Raw genomic sequence first — 24,030 nt, forward strand, 5'->3', positions numbered from 1 at the left:
AAGGAGATGGGGATAGAACTTGGCCATATACTGAATAATCAACATGGTGGCCAAATTGATTTTATTATGGCAATCCCACCTATGAAAGGTACTACTATGGATGGGCATGGATTGGGAAAAGGAGAAAATTTATGCTTTCAGATTATAGTTGGTGGGAAACACAAATGTTGGCAATCCATTTATAAGACAGAAGTAGGGAAGTGTTAGTGGTGATTGGATGACAGCAAGGTGTTTAACTTTTTAAGCAGCATCATGGAACTATAAATGAGAGCTTACACGAACAGTCTGTGGAAGTATCTATACAAAAGTCATACAGCAGAGATAATGTCTGTATGCTAGGGATTGAAGTGAATTAGTCTGATTGTTCTGTTATATAGTATTTAATATACTATATAACAATTTAATTAACTATATTATAATATAGTTTAATAATTAACAAAACACCCCAAAACAGGCCACTAAAAATGCAAGATAAAAATAATATTGAAACTGGAACAATCCAAGAGATTAAAAAAAATTGGAAAGAATATTACCAGATACTTTTCTGGAGGGAAGAAGACTGGAAAAACACAAAGAGACTGAAAGAGAAAAAGCACTATTTCTAATAAAAGAAGAAATTTGAATGCAATAAACCAAATGAACTTATCTAAGTCACCTGATTATGATGAACTTCCTGCTGAACTAATATTATATACTGGTGAAATTCCAGACGACTGGAAGATGGGCATCAAAATACCAATTATCAAAAAAAGGGAGATAAAGGTGTGAAAATTATAGACTCATAACATTGCTAAGTTTCAGAACTACAAACCTTTATTATGAATTATTATAAAGATACCAAAGCATCTGTCAAATTTAATAAAATAATTAACAAAAATTCAAAGTAGAAAAAGGAGTCATGCAGGGTTGCTCATTCTTGCCAAATTTATTTACTATCTATCTCAAAGAAATATGCAAATCTGTAGCTGAAGAACTGGGTCTACAAATAAATAGCATGGATATCAACCACATTAAATATGCAGATGATATATTTGCAGAATCTAAAGCAGAATTGGAAAAAACAATAAAAATTTTAAATGAAGAGTGTAAAACATTTGGAATGAAAATCAATCTAAGCAAAACTAAAACAATGACAATAGGAAAAGATGAGGAAAAAATTTCAATAAACTTAGAAAATTATATACTGGAAGAAGTAAAGCAATTTGCATATCTTGGCAGTCTCATTACTCACAACCTTGAAACAGTAAAATACAGATTTAAGAAAGGATGATTGAATATGAATAAATTAAACAAAATATGGAAAAAAACAGCATTTCAAAAAGACTCAAACTAAAAACACTCTATAAAACCATTGTTATACTTACAGCAATGTATGGAGCCAAGACATAGAGACTCAATCAGAAAGAAATACAGAAAATCAGAGCATTTCAAATGAAATGCTTAAGAAAAATAAATAAGACTTACTGGTCAGAACACAAAACAAATCAGCAAATCAAACACAAATTAAACTATAGAAAAGATATAGCTATAATTCTTCAACAGCAAGATGGTTTGAACACCTCCAAAGAATGTCCTTTCAGAGATTATCAAATATAGTCTTGAATGGAATTATTTGAGGAAGACGATCAAGAGGCAGACCAAAAAGAACTTGGCTAGTCTTTGAAGAAAAAGTCACAATTATTGAGAGATGACAGAAATGGCCAGAGACAGCGCTAGATGGTAAAGATTTGTTCATAGGGAACTCAACCCATCATCTGACAAATGAGAAAGAATATATATATATATATATATATATTTTTTTTTGAAGCATTAAAATGTAGCAAGTTGGAGCAATGGCTTCCTTTCCCTTTTCATCCAAAAATTAACTGGTATGCATTCTAGAAGACAGTTTTTCAATGACCACACAAGCTAAGAGTTGTGGCCTTTCCTGTTTGGGGAACTGATATAGTGCCATTCTATGATATGCTGGATTCATGTTTCACTGTGTAGTGAATTGCTATCACTACCACTGTATTTAGTATATCCAATTATGAATATAACTGGATATACTAAATTTCAATGATAGTGCAACCATTAACTATTTTTTTGCATCCTTTTTCTGTAAGTTTGCTACAGAAAAGGTCAGGTATATTTAGTAATATCCACAAATAGAAGTATGAATTTCTATTTGTAAATATTATTACAGGGAACTGAAGTTGTGTAATTTTTGATTTTGATGAAAGTGAATTATTTTCTCACCTTATTCATCTGAAAATGTAACAAAATATTTATTTATTTTTAGATTTTTCCTAGCATCAGTTATGGCAGTCATTTTTAAATGGTAGATCCACAGAATTTTCACAATTTCAGATGGTTTTCAAATTAATCATAGCTTATTTCCAGATTGTCCAATTTCTGATTTTTCATTGACATTTTAATGCTCAAGGTGTATATTTTAAATTACATTTTAAGATGATTTCATTCAAGATGGCAGGTTGTACTCTATGACTGCAGCCTATAGACTGAATCTACATGTCTGATTTATATGTCTGTTTCATTTATATATGTGGAATATGCATGCCTCAAATCACCTTGATTGAAGCATTTCTTCTATTAAAAAATTGTCTCAAAGTTTTCAAAAAAAATTAAAAACAGCTAATTTTGAAACCCAAAAAAAAGTTGTGGAAAAACCGAATAAAATTAATTTGAAATTTTTATATGAGATAGATTCTTGATAGGTAGCAATAAAGCAAAATATGAAATTATTGCTGCAGAGCTAAGTTACTGGTATAAAAAAAAAAGGGGGGGGATGTATTTTTTTCAATGTTTTATTCTGCTTTTACATTAATGCGTGACATGGAAAAACTCTAAACATATAATTTGCTAATTTCACACGAATGAGGACATCTTAAAAAACTGTCTTGATAAATGGATGTACTAAGCACATGCTGAGAGATGCCACAAAAAATTAGTTTTCTTCATTTTCAAAAGGTTGTCTAGGCTGAAGGGATGAAAATAATAGAATATGGCTAATTTTGTTTAAGAAACATGGAATATCCAAGTGTTGAGTCTCATAACTCTGCTTCCTTAAACAGAAATCTATCATCTTCTCAATTATATCATTACCTACCATATTTACTTGAATATAACTTGCACCCCTGATTTTACTTTATGAAAAAAGAAATTAAAAAGTTTCACATATACCTCGCACATGAAAAAAAGTTTAAACACGTTCATGCAGGGGTGATAATAACTTGCTCCCCACAGTAAACAACATGCCTTCCCCAACAGCTACTATACTGCAGACGCAAGAAAAACAAGTAGTTTTATTCTATCACTGAATAAGGTACAGAGACATTTGCAGTCTGTGTAATATATTTCTCAGCAAATAGTGCAATTAGAAACAGCTGGAATAAAAATGCACTAACTAATGAATTGCATGTCCCCTCCCACAGAAACTATACCATATAGACTCAAGCAAAACCATGTTGCACCAGAAACACAGTATCTAACTAAAAACTATTGTCCAATTTTTCAATTACATGAAGTAAGTATTTGTTTGATCGCATTTGAAATTTTCGATGTCATTATGACAGATCATAAAGGCTAACTTCAAATAAAATTCTACCATGAATTGAAACATGCCATATAATGTGTGCATGTATGAGTTTGCCCGTCAGCTCGAATGCAAACAAGCAGCAATAAAAATTCAACTGAAGGGTTGAAACTCTGCGTGAGTTGAGTCCACCAGTAATGGGAAGTTTCGTTAGAACGATAAATGGGCAAAACACCATCCCATCGTGAACATGTTAAAACTAAGAAATATATAGTGAATGTTGTTATGGCAGTTTCAGATATTAAGGAATTCAGTTGAAGAGAATTAGCATTTCAACTCAGTTGTCAGTTGCCTTTATCTTTGGGTCATGCAATCTTGTGTAAATAACCACACTAATCATATGCACGTCTTCACAGCTGCTTCATCTCTACTGGCCTACCACTGCTATCTGTTTCGCACTGCTTTCCCCTTCTCATTAGTCATTTGTGAAGGATTGTTCATTACATATCTCAAGTCTTGTAAATTACTGGTAATTTTTGCTTGAAATAATGGGAAAGAAAATGATACAATTTGGGTAGATGACTTTGACAATGCACATAAGGAAACCGCTCTCGAGCCGGAAGTAGCAACAGTGAGTAGGAGATTCTTGGTAAGTAGTACCCATTTTCAGCTTTTTTCCTGAAAACTTTAGTTTCTGAAAATCCCTACATATATCTCGCACCATGATTTTTTAGTTTTAATTTTGGGGAAAAAAATTAATTATATTCGAGTAAATACAGTATATTCACTTTGCACTCAATACTTGGATATTCCATGTTTCTTAATGCTGTAGAATTTCTGAATAAGTATTCACTGCATTTAAACTTGCTCAAATATTTGCAGTGGTCCAGCTTTTGGGACAAGGCTCAAAACTTTGTACTTTTCATCAAATGAACTAGGCATTCGAGAATTTCCACTTTAATTCTTGTATTAATTTTGTAATGATTCATTACTGAATTAATTCGTGATTCTATAGACAGTCTGACTAACTATTATAGAATCACTTTTCAAAGATTTCAGGATTACAGACCATTGTAAATGAGCTTACAAATGGTATTCTGACACTTGGTTTTTGTGCTGCAACAATGTCTAAAGGTATGTATTGATAAACCAGAACCTCCAGATGCAAAAACATTTACAAAGTAACCAACCATAGTCTTTTCAGCAGTCTATGAATGCTGAAAGTTTATTTCTGAGAAGCTGTTTGTGATTACACTCAATCAAAGGAATGTAGTATATAATTTCTGTTAACTGCATGTTCACTGGCTAGTTTTGATTATAAAAACCCACATTTCTAAGAGGGAATTCTTGCCTTTCCATGAGGCTGGCTAACTCACTTTCAACTGGAAAGATTTTATAAAAGGTCCTCATATCTTAGAAGATATTCAAACCCAGTTCTTTCTTGTAAAATGGTATGGTTGTTTTTCTGGATACACACTTTCAATACAGCTGTCACATGGCACTAATGTACAATAGGATATACAATCTTTTATGCATAGGATTTAACACTAACACACACAAAGTTTAAATTATACAGAAGTTGACGTATTAACCTGCATGGGATGAACATAATACTGCAACCAGTTGTTATACTTTAAACAAAACTGAAAACTAAACTTCAAATACTAATGTAGTGACATCTTAGTCTTTTAACATAAATGAACTGGAAAGTACAAAAGACTATTTGGTTGGCTGGGAAAGGGATTTCTGGCTTATGAGTTATATCGAAATATCTGAAAGGACTTACCCATAACTTCTATAACAATATTTTTCAGAGTCCCTGATATAATGACAAATATATAACTTTATTCAATTACATACAGTATAAATTTTATACAATTTTTTTTTAAAACCAAATGATTATGTACAGAATAAACTTTACAAAGATATTAAAAAAAAAAAATATTATATCAAAATAACAAATGTAAACTTCTGAAACAGGAACAAAACAGCTGCAATTTTATAGTACAAACTGAAGAATATTTTCATACATGATTTTTGTAAGGTGTTGAGGGTTTTATTAATTTATAGACTCCACAAATTTCTAATGGATTTTGACTTGATACTGAAAAATCTTCAAGATCAGATCTATCTAATAGCATGTCTAATTCAGCTGGTGAAAGAACAGCATTGGCTCTAAATTCACATTTGTCACTAGATCTCAAAAAATTAAGCAGTTCTTCTGGATTCAGTTTTTCTGATTTTTCCAAACATCCTGTGAAATTTGCTGTAAAGAAAAGTAACAGAAGAAGAGTTAAAAATACTGTAATGATAAACTATGGATCAAATTTTACCATGAAGTGATTAGTCGGCATAAGGAAACTGCTTTTCTATGTTACAAACTATTCAAGTTAATGAATATTAAAATTTTCTTTACTAGCATATGTGCCAAGCCAGTTTGTTCCTTGATCTTTATAGGAATGTTTAAAGTTGATGAAAATATAGGAAATATATGACATATCAAACATATACAGAGTGCTACCCAACTTATCTTTTCCATTCATGTAGTATACATGTATGATACATGCCGCATAGTTAAAAGAAACAAACTGCCCAAATGATTATTTGATCATATAAAATCCAAATTGGTTCCATAATAGAAACAAAAACCATGACATTTAAAGCATAAACTTCACTGTTATTTATGAGAATGCACAGTAAATTAGATGTAACCGTCATTACCATTAAACCCAAAATAAGTACAAAAATATAATATTAATTAAAGGCTGTTTCAAAATTTTGTACTATAACTGTTTAATAGTAAATTGGGGAGGAGGGTAAAAAAAAAGTACTGCTTTTATTGAAAAATATAGGTCTTCAACCTTTGTCCTGAATCATGAGCTACTCATTCCTAACAATGCTTCACAGTATAAAACCAGAAGAACAAAATAAACATTTATTTGCTTTATTCTAACCAGCATCTTCAGAGCACAAATTACACAACTGTGGTAAAATGCAAATTAACTCAATGAGAAGACTGTTGTAGAAACAATTCAAACTGTAATTGAAAAGGAATTAATGTCCTATCAAGGCACTCTCTAGAGATCTAAATTAAAAAAACAAGACTCAGAAGTCAACTAAATGTGTTTGAGAATGGCCATCTGTTATATCTTAAGCAATTAATGAAGCCATACTTATTGAGAATCGGGGAGTGTTTCATAGATAATGCCGATTCCAAAAATAGTCTCTCAGCCCTATAGTGACTTCCATCCAGCATAGATGTTATCTTCCATTTAATCTTCTGTAAGAAAGAATATCCAGCGTGTGGATTGTCAATCCTGACCTGAAACACAGACGATCTTGAATATAGATTTTATGTTTTATAAGGTAGATGCTAACAGATCTATCAGTCCATATAAAGTAAGCTAAGTTATTGGCATCAGAAACTTAATACACTCTAGGATGTGCAAGAGGATGAAGACAATCCACTGGAGAATGGATGAAGATTACTAACAGGATGTTAGTAATCTTTATTTCAACAGAATTTCATGGCGACTGGAACGTCACTCAGTTAAACAAGGCCCCAGTTTTTTTTTGCCAGGGAACCAGGACAAACAGTGAAAAGTCAACTACTGGAACAAATCCTGAAACACACTCCAACTCAACATCACCAGAGTTCAAGATTGGTACTATCAACATAAGAAGTCATAAGAAGTAATAACCAGTTCATGTCCTGAGTAGAAATACCTGTTGGATTTCTGCTCAGGACATGAACTGGTTATTACTAACATTATGTTCCAACATAAAAATGTGCACCAATTCACATAGAGAGAAGAGGCAAGGAATAAGAAAAGTCTCACTGACTATGTTATTGTTGATAGTGATGCTTTCTCACTGGTGCAGGAAACTAGTGTATACAGAGGATTTGAAATTGGAAGTGATCACCATTTAGTCTTGAGCAGGATAAAATTGAATTTCATACTGAAAAGAAGAGTGTAAGAAAGTTGAGCAGCTCTCAAATGTGAACTGTAGACTAAAATACATAAACATTATTCAAGAAAAACTGAAAAGGTTTGAGAACAGGAACCAAACCTTGGAGATTCAGTGGCAAATCCTGAAGAAAACATTGATTGATTCAGCCAAAGAGGCATGTAGAGAGGTTGTCTGCAAAATCAGAATTCCATGGTTGACACAGGAAATTAAAGAGGCAGTGAAGGAAAAGAAGAAAGCATATCAAAAGTTCCTCGCGAATAAGTCAGCTTGTGCTTACAGAGACAAATATAAGAAAGCTAAACACTGTGTAAAACTAGCTAAAGAAGTCATGGGAAGACTTTGGTAAGAACATAGAAAATAAATATCACGATATTCTGATGGTTGTTGAAAAAGTTCAGAAATGGAGGAAAGAGTGCTGTAAAAGCAATTAGAGGTGATAAAGGTGACATGAAAACTGGAGAAAAAGATATCCTTGCAGTATTGAGTAATTGCTTCGAAAAATTGCTAAATGAAACAATCAGTGACAGCACAGTAGTAAAAAACACCAGGCATGCAATCAGGAATACATATTCATACTTGAAGTAGAAAAAGCAATCAAAAACCTGAAATGTGGAAAGGCAGCTGGAGTAGATGATATTCGACCAGAAAGTATGGAGGTATAAAAGTTTTACAGTGGCTACACTGCATAGTTCAGAAGACTTGGACACAGACAGAGATGAATTCCAGATGATTGGAGTAGAGCTCTCATAGTAACCATATACAAAAAGGGGCAATAAAACTGAATGTGAGAATTACAGAAGTATTTCCCAAACTGAGCGTTCCTGAAGATTTATACAAGTATACTTGAGAAAAGGTTGAGAAGGATTGTGGAAGGGAAGCTTGGTGAAAAAAAAGCTGGATTCAGGCCAAATAGAAGCTGTCAGGATTAGATTTTCCCTTTATGACAAATAGCTGAGAAATCATGGGAATGTAACAGCGATCTGTATTTAAGTTTTGTAAATCTGAAAAAGGAATAAGACAAGGTGCCAAGAGACTGTTCAAAACACTATGGTTGTATGGTGTCAATGGGGTATTATATCAAGCAATACTTAGTCTTTATATGAGTTGTAAGTCAGCAGTTAGAATTGAAGGAATACAGAAAGATGGTTTAATTTTAAATCTGGTGTCAGACAAGGATGTACATTATCCCCTCTGTTATTCATTATCTATATGGATTACATTATGAAGTGATATTAAACCTGATATCAAAATTGGAGATATTAATCTCAGCTTTGTTTTATGCAGATGATGTTATACTTCTAAATAAATCCTCTACAAGATTCCCTGACTAAACTGAATGACTGTAATAGATATGGTATGAACGTCAGCAATAACAAGTCAAAGACAATGAAAATATGCAGAAGCATTGAAAATATCCTGCATTCTGAATGGAGAACTTACAGAACAAGTAAAACATTTCAGCTACTTAGGCATGATTTTTAGTGAAGATGGTAAGTTAAATATGGAAATAGACAACAGAATTCATAAAGCTGGTATGGTAGGAAGTCAACTGAATAAATTTATATGGAACAAGAGAGAAATTAGCCAAAACACTTGACCAAAGACTACTAGAGACTGCAGATATGAGAGTCCTGAGAAAGATTGGAGGTGTGAACAGATGGCATCAGTGGCAATATCATATTAAAAATGAGAATATTAGGAAAGAGCTTGACATTGTTAGCATCCAGAAATGAACTAATCTCAGGTGGTATAGTCAGCTTAAACAGAATGAGAGAGGAAAGATTAGCAAAACAAGTGTTCTCCGCCAGGTTAGCAGGAAAAAAAGACCCAGAGGAAGACCAAGATATAGGTGGATTGATATAGTAAAAAGTGCCTTAGAAGATAGAAATATAAGATCTGATAATGTTGGAGTCTTGACAGGTAAGAGATTGATTTGGAGGAAAATTGTAGATAGGAAGTTAGTGGTGTTTTTCATGTAGTACTATCATATCCTGTACACCCCTTGAGGGTGTACAGGAATTTGATGATGATTAAAGGATGCACAAAATTGGACTATATAAGAAATGAAGACACCAGAAAAGAACTAGATATTTATAACATAAATGAAAACATCAGGGAACATAGATAGAAATGGAAAGAACATCTATGTAGGAAAGATATCGGCTACCAAATGAGGTGGATAGATATAGACCAAAGTGAAGGGGGGGGGAGGCAGACCAGCAACAAGATAGAAAGACCAGTGAAGCTGGAACAGGCAAATACCTAATCTTTGAAGAGAAGAAGAAGATGTGTGTGGTCTAAAAGTGGCATGGAGATTATTTGTGAAGAACTTTAGTTATCCTTTTAGATGTACCCCAGATATAAGGAATGGACTAATCCCCTATTTATAGGGGTTGTAGCCAGTGGCGAACTATGGAAATTTTAACAAAGGGCTCGCATCATCGAGGAAAAAAAAAAAAAAAGCCTAACTTAGCCCTTATAATACTTGTATTGCAACTTTGTAGAACTTCTGACAAATATGATAATTCCTGTAGGATATCAATCATTAGCGCTAGATCTTTTAAAAATTCCAAATTGAGAAGTCAGTTTAAAAAGTCCTTATATTTATCGTTCGATGCAAAATGCTTGCAAAAAGCTGGGTAATTTCTCCACAAAGCAAGAGCCTTTCGTAAACTGGTCCAAACACACAGCCGATCTTTAAAATTTCGATATCAAGGTCTTTTGCAATTGTATTTAATTCTCGTTGATTTTTTGGTGATTGATGATAAAAAGCATATAATTTATCCATAAATATTTCAAAATGATTTATTTCTTTAATGTTTTTTATTGAATCGTCTAATGCTAAGTGTATACAATGAGTGCAATGCCAAATCACAACGTCGGTTTGATTGCAACACCTGATTTGTTTCCTAACATTACACTAGCTCCATCAGAACAAAGTGCAATGAAATTATTTTTTATATAGTTATCATAAAATCCATATGAATTTAAAGTAACAATTATAGTAGCATGTATACATTCCACTGTGGTATTTTCTAGTTCTTCAAGATTATTAAACAAGAAGAACAAGGGACTAGCAAATTTGAGAAAAATTTAACATAGGGCTCGCACGAGCCCCTTATAGCTCACCACTGGTTGTAGCCAATGGTTAAAAGAGATCCTGAAGATAACTAAGTGCACTGGCAAGAGCTATGACATTAGATTAAATAACCCTGGCTGTGTGTGTGTGTGTGTGTGCATAAGTGAACACTCTGGGAGGTATTCCAGACAGTTCACTTACAGAGTTCAAATTAAAGAGTAGTGATCGTAGTACAGAATTCTGAGGTACTCCACTAGTCACCCTCATTTTCCTAGATTCCACTCCACCATACACAGCTGGCTTAGCTGAGTGGTTATAGCATCTGCTCTCCAGCCAAGAGATTGCAGGTTCAAATCCTACCATGGATGTTGTAATAGATTTCATGGTATAAAAAGAACACAGATGGTTAAGAAAATAACTATTTATTAACTTAAAAGCTAATATTTCGCTGGTATTATATCCAGCATCTTCAGAGCACACAACACAAAGTTTGTTACAAAGGCAAGACAACCACAATCCGGTGTAACAGTGGGGATAGTATAAGTGATTGCAGCGTGCAATACAAGACTAAAGTCCTAATATGGCGCCATCTAGGTTAATAATAATAAAAAAAAAAAATAAAAAAAAAAAAAAAAAAAAAAAAAAAAAAATTATTCAGTTTTGAAATAGTACTCCAAATGATAAAAAAAAAAAATAAAAGTAGTAAATATTAATTTGGTCTTAGGATGACTGTCTCCCAAATGTTTGGTAGATTTATACAACCATACTTGTTAAGGTTTGGAGTATGTTTCAAGGCTTCTGTTGATTTCAGGAACAAGCTCTCTGACTTGTAAAAGCTTCTGTGCATTACTTTTGTTTCTTTCCAATTGATCCTGTGTGCAGGGGTATCCAAAGCAGGGTCCAAACCCGACTTACCATAGCGAAAGTGTCGGATATATTTTTTGTATTCACTGAGGCGGATGTCCACTTTTCTTCCTGTCTGTCCATAGTAGGCTTGATGGCAAGAACAGGGCACTTCATAGACACCTGGATGTGATAAAGGAGTGCATTTATCCTTAGGTGAATGGATGAGAGTTGCTAATTTTATATAAGGTTTAAATACTGTGCGTAATTGGTGTTTGTTAAGCACCCTAGATATCTTTTCAGATGTGCCTTTAATGTATGGGATGGTGATGGTTTTGTTGTAGTCTTCTGTGGTAGATAGAGGGGATTTATGGGTAGCATTTAGTATGTTATCTATTTTACGGGGATTATAACCATTGTTTAAGAAGGTTTGACGTAGGTGAGAAAGTTCAGCAGTGAGAGCAATGTCATTGGAACATTGCTCTCACTGCTGAACCTGTATGTGTAGGTTTTCTGTAAACAGAAAATGATAAGGAACCTTCTGGAAGACGTGTGATCAGTGTGTCCAAGAAAGGCAGGCAGTCATTGGCTTCTAGTTCCATTGTAAAGTGGATTTTAGGATGTTGGCTATTTAGATGCACTAAAAATGTACTCAATGTGTCTGGGCCATGTGGCCAAATGGCAAACACATCGTCAACATAGCGTAGCCAGAGACTAGGTTTGAGAGTGGCTGTGTTGATAGCTAATTTTTCCAGATGTTCTATGTAGAAGTTGGCTAAGGGGGAGAGAAAGAGGTGAACCCATAGTTGTCCCATCTAACTGTTTGTATGTTTTCCCTTTCCATGTAAAATAACCTGCCCGTACTGTGAATTTAAATAGCTGGAATATATCTGGGGGAAATTGTGGATGTTTGTAATTGTCCTACCATGGATGTTTGTGATTATCCTACTAATCATTTACCATATGTACTGCTTTAACCCGTGTCTTGGTACAGTATGACCCTTAATGTCTCTGTGCCATAAAAATCAAAAATAACTATCTACATATCATGTACCACTCTCTGGTGCCTGTTTGTCAGTCCCCTCTTCCCACTTATCCATGCTATTAGCTTCATATCCATTCCCATTGCTGAATTTTACTTTTATAGCTAATTTTTCCAATACTTTAACCATCAATGCCAGAGATAATAATTGGTCTGCAATTTGTTACTTCTGTTTTGGAGCCACCTTTAGGAACTATCTTATCCTCCTTCCATTCCCTTAAAACCTTGCCAGAGCTGAGTCTTAGATTGAACAACTTCATCAGAGAAAATGCCAATTCTCTTGCACACTCGCACAGTACACACTGTTGTCCCACTGTTGTATTCCCATTTATATTTTTCGATATGCTGAACACCTCCTGTTCATCTACCTCAATTTTGACATGCATCTCTGTCACATCAGCAACTCAATTATTTCTTTTGCCTCTGTCACCTTCCTACCATAGTTATTTTTTCTTACTTGCTACATAGCAAAAACTCCTTTGGATTAAGGGTCCTCACTAGGCTTTAAATGTTTCCTGCAGACAGAAACAGAAAGACTTGTGTTTCTGTAACAAAATCTTAATATCATCAGTATTCTGGAAAAACCCATGGCAGTTCCATTATAAAAATTTTACTATTGCTTTGGCTTCATAGACTTGTCTGATGTCTGGGAGGTTGAGGGCTTTCTGTATCAAGTTTATATCTATAAAATGATTTCAGGAAGTATGGATGGATGTCCATCTCTTCCTTTGGAAAAAAATTCAATACATCATTTGATGTGTCCGAATCAATTGGCAAGTTTAATTTACTTTCAGTGGATATCGAAGTATCCATTTTTTAACTGGGGTTGATCTTTAAGTGATATCCTCGTCATAATTTTTTTTTTGACAAGTGGGGTCTCATCAAATGGAACCATGTTTGGAGTTGGTTCTGGAGTGAGACAGCAGTCATGTGATTGACGCACTGAACAGAGAAGCACTGACAATCATAACGTTCAGGCATGGTGAAATTATCAGATGGTGGGATAGACATATCAGTTTGAGTTGACATTTTCTTAATTGCCACCTTCTCAGCATAAGAGGATCTCAGGACAGGTGTAGTGGTGGCTAACTTCCATTTTGCATCCTGATATGATATATTTTGTTCTGTTTCAATCCTTTATATTTCTTTTTCATCTTTCCACTTCTAACATGTACAGGAGTAAGCTGAATAATCTCCCTGACAGTCAACATGTTTAGCTTTCTTTGCAGAGCAAGATTTATTACCATGCTTTTTACTCCCACATTGGGCAGAGATGGTAGAGCCATGACAGGAAGTTTGGGCATATCCATATTTCTGACATTTGAAGCATCTTAGGTAAACTATAATTCACAGGACAGCTGAGATACCCTGCTTTTACAGATTGCATCAAAAGTAAGGATGATGTTTCTGGTTGGAACCAAATGACCATTCCTATGGATCAGGATGTGCCTCATACCAGTCAGTCTTTGATCTTTAAGTTCAGAACATCTCTCTCTCTCTATCAGAAACATCAAGGAGCTCCCATTCTAAGATCGCTCCTCTAGAAGAGTTGAGTGTTTTATGAAGTGTTACTGTAACTAGTGTTCCACCCATTGATGTTGCTCTAAGTAGTTTTTTAGGATGTTGTTGACATGATGTTTCTACAACATCACCAGGATGTAGTTTCTTAATCGTTTTCAGAGAGCCTGCCTGTCCTTCTAAACCCATTTGAATAAAGAAGGGTGACGTTTTCCCTATTGGCTTTTCACCTTTGCATGGATGATCAGAAAACATAGGTACATTTATATTGGTATTGCATGTCTTTTGTTTCTTAGTGTTGTGTTATCAAATGATATATCTTTGGCATCAGTACTTGGTTGAGATTTGTTAAGGCCCCTGAAACATTTGAGAATGAAGGATTCATGCTCAAGGTTTTTTTTGTGTGTGTCCCACCACCTCAGAGCCACACATGGATGCACACTGACCAGCAAGCAATGACTGCACTTGGGAGTGTAATGCCAGGGCTTTCCCAGATGCTATACCAGCACCACAGCAAGCCTTAGGTCCCTACCCCTAGACCATGGGGGTGAGAGACTTACTGCAACACCATTGACCATTTCAGACAAGCCCACTACTAGCTTGAGTGATCCTGCCCATCTCCAAAGCAGAGGCCAAAATGGTGAAAGACTACTAGGATCTCCCCTTTCTGGACCAAGGGGTGCAAACACAGCAGTAGAGCATTGGATCCTAGTAATGGTGGTCTGGATGATAGGATAGTAAAAAAAAAAAAAGACTAATAATATGGGAAGAAAAGCAAAGAAAAAGAGGAAGAATGAAAAGGGCCAGTACCATCATTAGGATTTCCCCTCCATCATGAACAAGTGCTTCACAGGGAGAGGACATGAAAAGGTTCATGTCCTCTCCCTTTTTGGACCAAGATGTAAGTTTTTTTAATAGCTTATATATATATTTTTTCTTTTGAGATTTGTTAGGATCCCAGTCTATAATGTGATAAGTAGAAGAGTCTTTAAAATGATAATTCATTTTTCTGTTATAATTCTTGTATAATTTTAAAGAAAGATATTTCTTTAGTTAGAATGTTACATTTGAGAGGTTTGGATTTCATCAGAATACTTTCCACATCAAGATGAATGTTATTAGTCACTGTGGGTGATAGAGAAAGTTGCAATAAACTTTCCAACAGAAAAGAAAGTGATAATTGTCTCTGCCTTTCTAGACACCAGTGATGCGATTTCTAATGGCTCATTATCATTTTCATTTATAGAAAATCCACATACAGAGGAAGGTATTTACATAAGCAGTCACACTATCAATTCCAATAGTATGGCATCCTCAAAACGCTTACCAAGCCAGGGCTATATGTTCAAATGACAGTCCTCAAAACTGAGTTCAGAGACCTTCAGAACACTATTTTAGCCAATGGCTGCAACCTGTATAAAATAGATAAAATACTGCATATACCCCATCCCTCCTGCAACCAACACACAGGATTACAGCAAAACTATTCCCAACCCATATTAAGAGTACATCAGTAAAGATAGCTAGAGTTTTCTGCAAATATGATCTCCATGCCACTTTCAAACCATTTGTTCAGATACCTTCTTCATCCATTCTCCTAAAAATTAACTTCATCCTCTTGATTATCTTGGAGTGTAAGAAGTTCCTTGTGCCTGCAGTTTAACCTACTTCAGACAGAATGGTAGATCAGTTAACATCCGTGATCGTCTGCATGGCAAGTTAGGACTTGAAGATCATGCTCTGGATAGTCTTTCACATAGAAAAGAAAGAAGAAGACAACATCGGTATTAGAAGTTGCTATAGGTCTGAGGAACTAGTTTTAGAATCAGCATTGGCTATGAACCCCCCCCCCCCCAACTTCAAATATGGTTGCATTAATTGCCAAAGATCTGAGAAACAGTCTTTCTGAGACGAGATAGACTTCTCCAAATTAACTTTATGGTTACCTGGCCCATAGAAGGTGCCATGTTAGGATGTTAGTTCTGTTTCAGTTACAATCTGAAAAGCTTCCAATGATTTAGCTGAGTGCCTGTGTGCTTGTCACAGTTATAATTTGTGCTCTGAAGATGCTAGGTAGAAAACCAGCAAAATATTAATCTGTCCAATAAATGACTTTATTTTTCTCTCTCTTGCCGTTGTTTATACTATTATGAATGAATAATCAACAAGAACTAAGCCTTTCTACAGACGTACCAGAGAGCTTATGAGAATATAAGCATCAGGATCCAAGTGTCTTAGGCTTGCACTACTTAAAGGACATGGTCTCTGCCCAGAGCTCTATAATTAGCCATTATTATTAGTGCACTGATTAGGTTTCAATGGCCTGACAGCTGTTTTGAACTGTTAGTTCTCATCTGAGACCAGGCAGAAAACTAAGACAGCAAAACCCTTTGTTCAATACCATAGCAATCCTATGTCAGAAAATTAAATCCATCATAAGTGAACTCACAGTAGGTGCATAATCAAATAATGTATAGAACCAAATCACTAATGAATACACTAATAAAAGGCAAATATATAGGCTCCTGAGCAGAAACTGTATCTTTTAAATAATGCAAGCCAAAATAACTCCAATACCAAAGGTGATATTCTCATACACTCTCTGGCAAATTTTGAAACTTTTAAGTTTCTTCATTTTCTGATAAAATATGGATGAATTCGCAATATTCTCCAACTTTAATATCTTTCATATGCTAAAGTGAAGCCTTGTGGTTGTATGCTTCATTATCAAATAAATATTTACATTAATCTGAATGTTGCAAAAATAGAATTAGGTTTATTTGTAAGCACCGCTTAGAAACATAAGTTTAAAAATCTGTTATTTAACTTTGAAATAACAATGGATTTATTTCTATAACTTTATAATGCCAAACAGAAGCCTTCTTTCTAGGCTTTTTTTCAATTATTACCCATGTTATTCAGAAATGAATTGGCATTTAGTGGATGAACTGAACTGAATGGGCAAGACTTGAATAAATAAAATCCCTCACTTGTTAGTTTCCACTATACTGTGCTGTGAATAAAATTTATAGCAATTTTATAGTAGAAGGAAGGTGGTCAGGATTATAAGCACATAACTTGAGTATGTTTTTGCCTTTAAGATCTAAACAATGATATCCATAAGGAAAATGATAGAAATTCTGAGATATCTATGCTAGTAAAAACAAAGAGTTTAAAAGGACTTATTTGAAGGACCAGAAGATATTTTTCAGCACTTGCATTAATTACTGAAGTTAAAAAGGTTAATTTCATTAATATATTGCTTATGTCCAACAGAAATGCTCAGTAACAGATGACAGTATTTGAAACAGGATTATGTCTGTGGCTTTATTATTTATGGGGTTAGGTGGTTTATAACTCGAAATGGTTTGGTGCTGCTTATATCCATCTAAATATTGTAGATCCTTTGAGTTGGGTAAGACCATCAAATCCATGCTTTTAAAAGGTTGATAATAAAATGAAACCAAAGGAAATTTATAGTAATTTAATGATAAGAGGGTGAAGGTAGATAATAATAAGTCTGGCTGGGGGGGGGGGGGAAAGGAAAGACTAACTAATGACCATACCTTAGATTAGTTCCAATCATAGATTTTTGTATGTTAACAATATAAAATTCATTTGTAATATGTTCATTTTTAATAACATTCTGTCACTGATGGCATTAGTCCATTTCAGTAATTTTTTTTTTCTTCTTCTCATCTCAAAACTCATTTCTACATCAAAGTAGGTCTCCAAACTTTTTGGAGACCTACTTCGATGTCGACATCAAAGAGCTACTTTGATGTCAACTTTTTTTTTAATCCATTTCTCAGATCCATTAGCTCAAATATGAGTGTTTAGTGTTTTCGCTAATTTTTCTCTTATTCCATATAAATTTATTCAACTACTGATTTTTCATTCAAAATTTGCCACAGTGGTTCATTCACTTCAGTTCAAGAATCTTGAAGATTTTTACTAGATTTATTTAGGAGCATTAAATCATCTGAATAAAGTAAAATGTTTAGTTGAATTTGATAGCAGATTTAACAACCTTTCAGATCTATACAGACAATGACAAACTGTGGATATAGTGTGCAAGCTTGCCTTATGCCCAATTTTACATTAAAGCATTTTCAATTCTGTTAATTTTTTTTTTTTTTTTTTTTAAATACGTGACACCTCCAGGGAGTCCAATAACTCATCGAGGGAGGGTACCTACTCTACAACTCTCCGTCACTACCACTCAAATCCACCAACTACAATGATCTCCATCTACCATTATCATCTACACCAATGACATCTATCGTCTACCACCACCACCACTAGTATTTTCACAACTATCCATGCCCACAGTGGGATTCGAACCCACAGCCTTTTAGCTGGAGAGCAAATAAGCTAACCACTCTGCCAACCAGGCCGACCAACTTACAGCTTAAATATAGACTATAATGTCCTGTTTACACTATATAAAACCATAGCGTTTTGAACAACTTTTCTCTCAGAACATTGCTGAAAGCCTTGTCAGATCTGCAAAACTTAAACTGAGATCGTTTGTTACAACAAGGATCGCTATTTAGTTGAGAAAGCATAGTTCCTATGATATCTCAACTATGTCATCATCATCATCAATTTCCTGATGTGTACCCTCAAAGGGTATTCAGGATACTATTACAGCACTACATTATTAAGTTTATATTATTATTAATCTCCTATCAATAATTTTCCCTCCAAATTAGTCCATTACTTGTCAGCACTCATATATTGTCATATCTAACATTTTGTGCTTCTAAAGCACTTCTGACTGAATCAATCCACCTAGACCTTGGACTTCCCCTGGGTTTCTTTCCTACCATCTTGGCATCAAACAACTGTTTTGATAACCTTTCCTCACCCATTCTATTTCAGTGGCCATGCCACCTTAGAATAGCTCTGCTGATACATTCTTGAATGCTAACAATGTAAAGTTCCTTCCTAATGTCTTCATTTTTAATGTGATTCTGACAATGATGCCATCTGTTCACTCCCCTAATTTTTCTCAAAACTCTCATATCTGTGGTCTCTAGTGTTTGAACACAGTCTCATACACTGCTAGTTTGGTGATTTGACTAATTTCTCTCTTATTCCATATAAATTTATTCAACTGGCTCTCCACCATACTGAGCTTTGTTTATTCTGTTGTCTATTTTCAAATTCAATCTGCCATCTTCACTAATAACTGTGCCAAAAACAGCTGAAATGTTTTACTTGTTCTACAGGTTCTGCATTGAGAATGTGGTTAAAGTTTTCTATGCTCCTGCCTATTTTCATACTTTTGGTGTTTTTAATTGCTGATTTACATGCTAAAATCACCTGTTTTTACAGCTGTTATGCAATTTAGCAGAACCATGGAGACCTGCACTGGATATGATTAGGAGTATAGCATCATCTGCATAAAGCAAAGAGCTAAGTTTGATGCCCTTGATTTTAATATCTGGTTTAATGCCACTTTCTTTCATAATGTGATCCATATAGATCATGAATAAGAGCAGAGATAATCTGAATTGTAATTTTTTATTTTTAACATCAGAGGCTGCCAAAATAGCACTTTAGATCTTTTGTCTGTTACAATTGTATTTTTTCACTTACTCACTATCACATATGCATGCTGTGTTGTGCTCTGATGACGCCGATTTTAAATTCAGCAAAATATAAGCAAGTTAATAAAACATCTTTTTATAAAATAGTTTGTTTGTGTTGTTAATACTGTTAAAAGTAAGTAATAAGCAATTACCTGCATTAGATGATAACAATTACATTGAGTTATCAATTTTTTTTCTTTGAGTTAATAATTGGAACTGGGCCAACAGATTTGTGTAGAGCCGTTGTTATTCTGTCCAATTGATAGCTGATCTAGAATATTAACATGTAGCCCAGCTGGAGTAAAACTGGGTTGTCATAGCTGAGGTTATCCACTTATTTGGTAATGGTGCATGACATTTTGTAGTACTGCAATGTCGAGAACATAAGGAAGTCCCATTGTAATACACAGGTTTTGGCAGTCCTAGAATCAAGAGGTTCCTGGCAGCAGCAAAGTTGTTGAGGGTTCTATCATTTCAGTTTGTAGTTCTACTATTTCAGGCTGTGTCTTGATGTTCAGGTCTGCTGCTACTAGCACACTGCTTGGTAACTGTTTATTTGTATGTACAGTTATATATGGAATATATTTTCAGGGGTCTGCATTTATGGCTTTGACCCCCCCCCCCTCCCCTGGAACCTTCCATGATTTCTATGATGTAGTGACAGGATTTACAATTTCATTGTGTTCTATACTGCACTTGACAAACATGGATATCAGCGATTAAATGAAGATGACAAACCAGCATAAAATGGTTAAGTTATGTAAGCTCTGCAAAATAATATGATTATATCATTTTTGGAACTTTAGAAGTTTCTAAACATAAACAACAATCTATTTCATGAGAAATGAATATTTTATTATCTTTCTTTTAAAATTATTAACCAATTATTTATTTTAACAATTTTTAGCTGCATATCAAATACAAAATAGATCTCACCTTTCTGTATTATAACTTTTTCAAGCTTCCTTTTTGCTTGGGATCTTTCAAACATTTCTTCATCTATTGTATTTGCAGTAACAAGTCTGTAAACAATGACAGGTTTGGTTTGTCCAATTCTGTGACACCTGTCCTCAGCTTGCAAATCATTCTGAGGATTCTAAAAAAAAAAGTATAAAAATGATTACAGCAAATATAACGTACCAATTATGACTAACAAATCTGACATTAATGTAAAGATTTTAATAATAATGTAATTTATTCATTATCTTTAAATGCTACTATAAATGCTGAAGATATTGAGTCAAACATTCACAGGAAATCTGATCTTAAAGGAATAAGCTGAATTGGAAAAAAAATTTTTTTTCATGGATTTGCACTGAGATCATCTCTTTTCCAGGATAAGCAATATGTGGTATAGAGAAAAATAAATAAATAAATAAAAAATCTGAAATGCAGATACAATAAAACAAAATATCCAAGCATAATCTAATCACTTTCCAACTTTTTTCCTTCAATCATCATGAAACTTGATGCTTTGCTGTTTTCATTCGATATTCCATAAAAGACTGCTCTACAAAACAAGATCCATTCATGGTTTTCTTTGCTCATGTCATAATAATAATAATAATCGTATGATGATACACAGCCATGAGTCCCCTTTATGGGGAGGTACGGCACCATCTCAGTCCCCCCCAAATTTTATCCAGGCTCCAGAACCAGCATAGCTGACGAATCAGACCTATAGCTGGGTCAGTATTCCTGACTGTAATCCGTGTGTGTTCACTGAACCAGTTTGCCTGCTTGGGGGATGAAAAACCCCAGATAAACTGGTGGAAAAATCCTTAAGCTCCTCGCGTCGTTGACGGGAATCGAACCTAGGACACTCCTTCCCCAGGCATATAGTTGCGAAGTGCATAGCCACTAGGCTAACCGTGTGGACAATGTCATAATAAAGTTCCAATGTATATGCACCTCCAGAAGCTGCAGAAGAGAAAATAAAAGATGAATTCTATGAAAACCTGAAACAAATCGTAAAAAAAAATTCCACAGCAGGATATAATAATTTTATTAGATTTTAATGCAAAAATTGGAAAGAAGAAATATATAAAAAAATTATTGGAAAGCAAAGCTGTCAAGAAGAGACAAATATTAATGGAGAAAGATTAATTAATTTGGATGCATCCGAAATTTAATAATAAGCAGCACTATGTTTATGAGGAAGAATATACACAGTAAACATGGAAATCTCCTGATAGATATATATTCAATCAAATAGACCATATCATAATCAGTAAAAGACAGGAATTGCATTCAGAATATCCAGACCTTCAGAGGAGCGGAGTGTAGTAGTGACCATTTTCTAATCAGTGCTATTCTTAAGGTTAAAATAAACAGTAAATATTTTTCAGCATATGCAAAAAACTGAGATACAATGTTAACAAACCAGATAAAACAAAAGAGAGAAGAAGATGAGTGTAAATTAAAACAGAAATTGAAAAATATGCAGCTGAAAGAGAATGAAAATGCTGAAAACATCTGGAATCATAAAACTCAATTGGAATTCAAAGTAAAATACAGTCTAAAAAATGGTTTAATGAAGAATGCAAATTATCAGTAAAGAAAAAGAAAAAAGCAGAAGCATTTGGCTTAATAATCCAACTGATATTCATGCTGCTCAGAGGTACAAAGAGAGCAGCAAGGAAGTCAATAAAATAATCAAAAAACAAAAAAGAAAATTTTTACGTGAACAGATTGAAGAAATCCCAAAATACTCTATAATAAAGAATCCTAGAAAATTTTTCTATGAAATTAAAAAAAAAATACAGGCCCACATGGGAAAACAACAGACAAAATACTAGCCACTAGAGATGAAATTGCAAACAGGTGGAGAGAGTACTTTAGCAAATTCCTAAATTGTGACAAAGCTGCTGACTCTTTTAAACAAAATACTTATCATCCAAAAATACCACCCTTGGCAAAAAGTATCCGATCAATGTATATAGGTTAGTATTTATTTTCCTCAATACATAAATTTTGTTCAAACTGAACAGTTATGAATATAAATATGATTAACAAAGAAATAAAATTTATTACAAAAAATATTTTATAGTTACTTTTAACCAGAAATCAGGTGAATGGAAATCAAACACTGAAGAAAAAAGTATGCAATCATTCTTTGATCAGGAAGTATATATCTGATCACCAAACTAAGTATTTTGTTATTCCTCCCTTAGCCTGAATGATGGCTTTCATCCTTCATGGCATGGACTCAATAAGCTTTTGACAGTCAGTTGGCAGAATTTTACTACAACTTTCTGTGATGGCTTGATGTAATTTGACGAAATTTGTGGGCCTTTTGGAGTTGATTTTTCATTTTAAAATATTCCAAACATGTTCGATTGGATTAAGATCCAGACTTTCGAAGGCCAAGTTATAGCTTTAATTGGAGTGTTTCCATTGTTTCGCAGATAGTTCTCGATTTATCTGCTGCGGTGACAAGATGCATTAATTTGAAAATTGAAGTCATTGGAATCCTGGAACCATTTTTCGATACTAGGAACCAAAAAATGCTCTAAAATTTCTTCGTAGACTTCAGAGTTGACCGTACATAACATGATACATAGTTTTCAAATACTTTGTGATGTCATGCAACCCCAAATGGTAAATGAGGGTGGAAATTTCGCCTTGATATTAATGTACTCATTGAAGAATTTTTCACCAACTCTTCTTTATACAAAGGTATTGTTATTATCAGTTCCAAGGTAAATTTGAGATTCATCACTAAAAATGACTTTTCTCTAGATATCAATTCCCAATTTACATGATTTTTACACCATTAGAAACATGCTTTTTTGTGTTGCTTTGTCAAAAAAGTTTCGTTTGACCATTCAGCCGATTTCATACTGTGCAGTCATTTACCTTCACTCTATAGTTTGGCCATGCAGCATTAAGTTGTTTGGATGCTGAATGTTGCATGGTCTTTGCAAGTTCAGCCAGTTTTCTGTGCTGTCTGCATGAGGTGGCATATGGACATCCACTTTGAGGCAAGCTTTTTACGCTATTAATCGAACTATATTTTTCCCAAATGTCACATACAGTGCTTTGAGCACATTTTAGTAATCTAGCTACTTGCCTTTGAGACACTCCATCTTTCAGATATTCAATCATTCTGTTTTTTAAATTGCTCAAAGGTTCTTTCACAAGAGCCATCCTTTAACACTATAGATAGAATCCAGATTTCTCAGCCATGATTCTGCTTCTTATAAACGTTTTCTTTATGCCTAACGCATGCACAGATAACTGTAGATTTGCAAATTGGGAAATGATACACGTTTATTTCCTCAGCGATTGCTTATTTTTTTCCAAATGTCAGCTTGATCAGATACTTTTTTTCTAACAGATTTTTCTTTTAACACAGACTTTTCTTAGATTAGCCTTTAAATCTTTGAATCATACAAAAAATTTTCTTTTCTTTTTATACTTTAAAGTGAGTTATTTAATTTCT

General features: G+C 34.1%; 1 protein-coding gene across 4 annotated transcripts in view; it reads right to left on the reverse strand.

Moving 5' to 3' along the window:
* Positions 1-5,360: 5,360 nt before the first annotated feature.
* The window catches only part of LOC150098782 (lymphoid-specific helicase-like), a 310,277-nt gene continuing 291,607 nt past the window's right edge, over positions 5,361-24,030 (reverse strand). For all 4 annotated transcript variants that reach the window (XM_090404891.1, XM_090404888.1, XM_090404889.1 and 1 more), the window contains 2 exons: positions 20,523-20,682; positions 5,361-5,801 (listed from right to left, as the gene is read on the reverse strand). In XM_090404891.1, coding sequence (XP_090261017.1) covers positions 5,560-5,801; positions 20,523-20,682 — 402 coding nt within the window. In that variant the 3' untranslated portion in view covers positions 5,361-5,559. The remainder of the gene's footprint in view (positions 5,802-20,522; positions 20,683-24,030) is intronic.

The sequence above is a fragment of the Typopeltis vanoorti genome, chromosome 15 (assembly GCF_054136105.1).
Source record: "Typopeltis vanoorti isolate ZY-2024b chromosome 15, IOZ_Tvanoo_1.0, whole genome shotgun sequence".
Taxonomy (NCBI): domain Eukaryota; kingdom Metazoa; phylum Arthropoda; class Arachnida; order Uropygi; family Thelyphonidae; genus Typopeltis; species Typopeltis vanoorti.